The sequence below is a fragment of the Eimeria mitis genome, genomic scaffold (genome assembly GCF_000499745.2).
Source record: "Eimeria mitis Houghton genomic scaffold, Emh_scaff360, whole genome shotgun sequence".
NCBI lineage: Eukaryota > Apicomplexa > Conoidasida > Eucoccidiorida > Eimeriidae > Eimeria > Eimeria mitis.
The window spans coordinates 10,647-12,020 of record NW_013571943.1 but is presented as its reverse complement, the minus strand read 5'-3'; the positions used below and the strand labels follow the sequence as shown (position 1 = coordinate 12,020).

The 1,374-nt window shown below is 49.1% G+C and overlaps 1 protein-coding gene across 1 annotated transcript in view; it reads right to left on the bottom strand.

Annotated features, from left to right (window-relative positions):
• Positions 1-163, bottom strand: part of EMH_0009410 (SAG family member) — a gene marked incomplete at both ends in the record, with an annotated part of 1,010 nt that extends 847 nt beyond the window's left edge. The window contains one exon of the mRNA XM_013498653.1: positions 58-163. Coding sequence (XP_013354107.1) covers positions 58-163 — 106 coding nt within the window. The remainder of the gene's footprint in view (positions 1-57) is intronic.
• Between the last annotated feature and the right edge of the window lie 1,211 nt (positions 164-1,374).

Here is a 1,374-nt window from a genome sequence, read left to right as displayed (position 1 = left end):
TCCTCCAGCTGAGGGCATAGTTCGGGAAACCAAAAGAGTTTTATGTTGAAAACCTACCCAGGGATACGGAGTACGTTGGCCCTGTTCCTGGCTCAGCGCCCTTCGCAGTGGCGAATGCGAGGAACGAGGCACTGATGACTGCGACCAGCGTGAAAGGTGACATCGTCTTTAATAGTTGGTGAAGCGGCTGAATAGTGAGCCTAAAGGCAACCTAAAACACATTCGCGTGTAGAATTTCCACCGAAACAACTTCGACCACGACATCATCCTTTGCTTCAACAGCGTTTCGGCACTCGGTGCCGGGGTTCCTCCTGAACGGTGCTCCTGCTGGGCTGGCCGGGCAACTGTGACTTTGCTCGGCAACGTCCTACGACCCCCGCAAAAGGAAACTAAGATCTAAAGGTCATTAAAATTATTTTGGTTGTACAAAAACATTCAAGACAAGGCGATGAGACATCAATGCTGACTCAATCAGCCTGCGGGATCCCTAGGATGCTTGTGCCTAGCACCTCCGTCACAGACACCGAATTGCAGGCTCATCGCTGGACAAATTAGCACCAATCTCTCATTAAAATTCGTTATCACCATATCATAAAAGATATAATTCTCCTTAACTCCTTGTTTCCTGCACTGACCGGTCAGTTCGCGACAGAACCCCGGCCCGCTGCTTTGATCAAAAGAAACTCGTTCGAAAGTACTGTTCACACTGCCTTGGCCCTGGCATTCTACAAGTGGTATGGCCTCCAGAATAAAACGGGATTGTGTATCATAATATAACTAGTTCTTGACAAGTCCATACAAACCGAAGGCCGTCCACGCAAAACTCGTGCCCGCTTTGCCTCGACCGCTCGCGAGACAGGCGGACCTGCAGGGCAAGAGCACGTATAAGCGTATGCGTTGTGGTATTCTATCCTCTCACACTACTAAACACCTATGCAGTTTTCACAGCAGCCACATTCCGCGTTGTTAGCTCGTATTCTCTTGTTTACAACAGACTTGGCGGTAACGAGCTACGCAACCGCGATTGTGAGAACTCGTGTGCTCTTCCTTGTTACACAACTCTGCAGAGCAAGCTATTGCGAATTGGAGACGCATCAGCTTTGCTAAACAGCCCATATATCTGTCGATTGGCCGCTGGAAGCCTTCAGCCACCTAGTTCCCCAAACGCACGTTAGGCACTACAGCTGAGCGGAATGTTGGACTTTACACAGGCACTGGTTCGAACTGATTTATTCTTTAGCACGGTTCATATGTTATTATGGCATTGAAAACGTGAAACTAGTGGGGTGGAGCAGAAATTTTCCTAGAGAGGCGCAAACACTGCGTAGAAACGATATCACGATGCTTCAAGGCGTCTCTTTGCGCAGAGGCAGG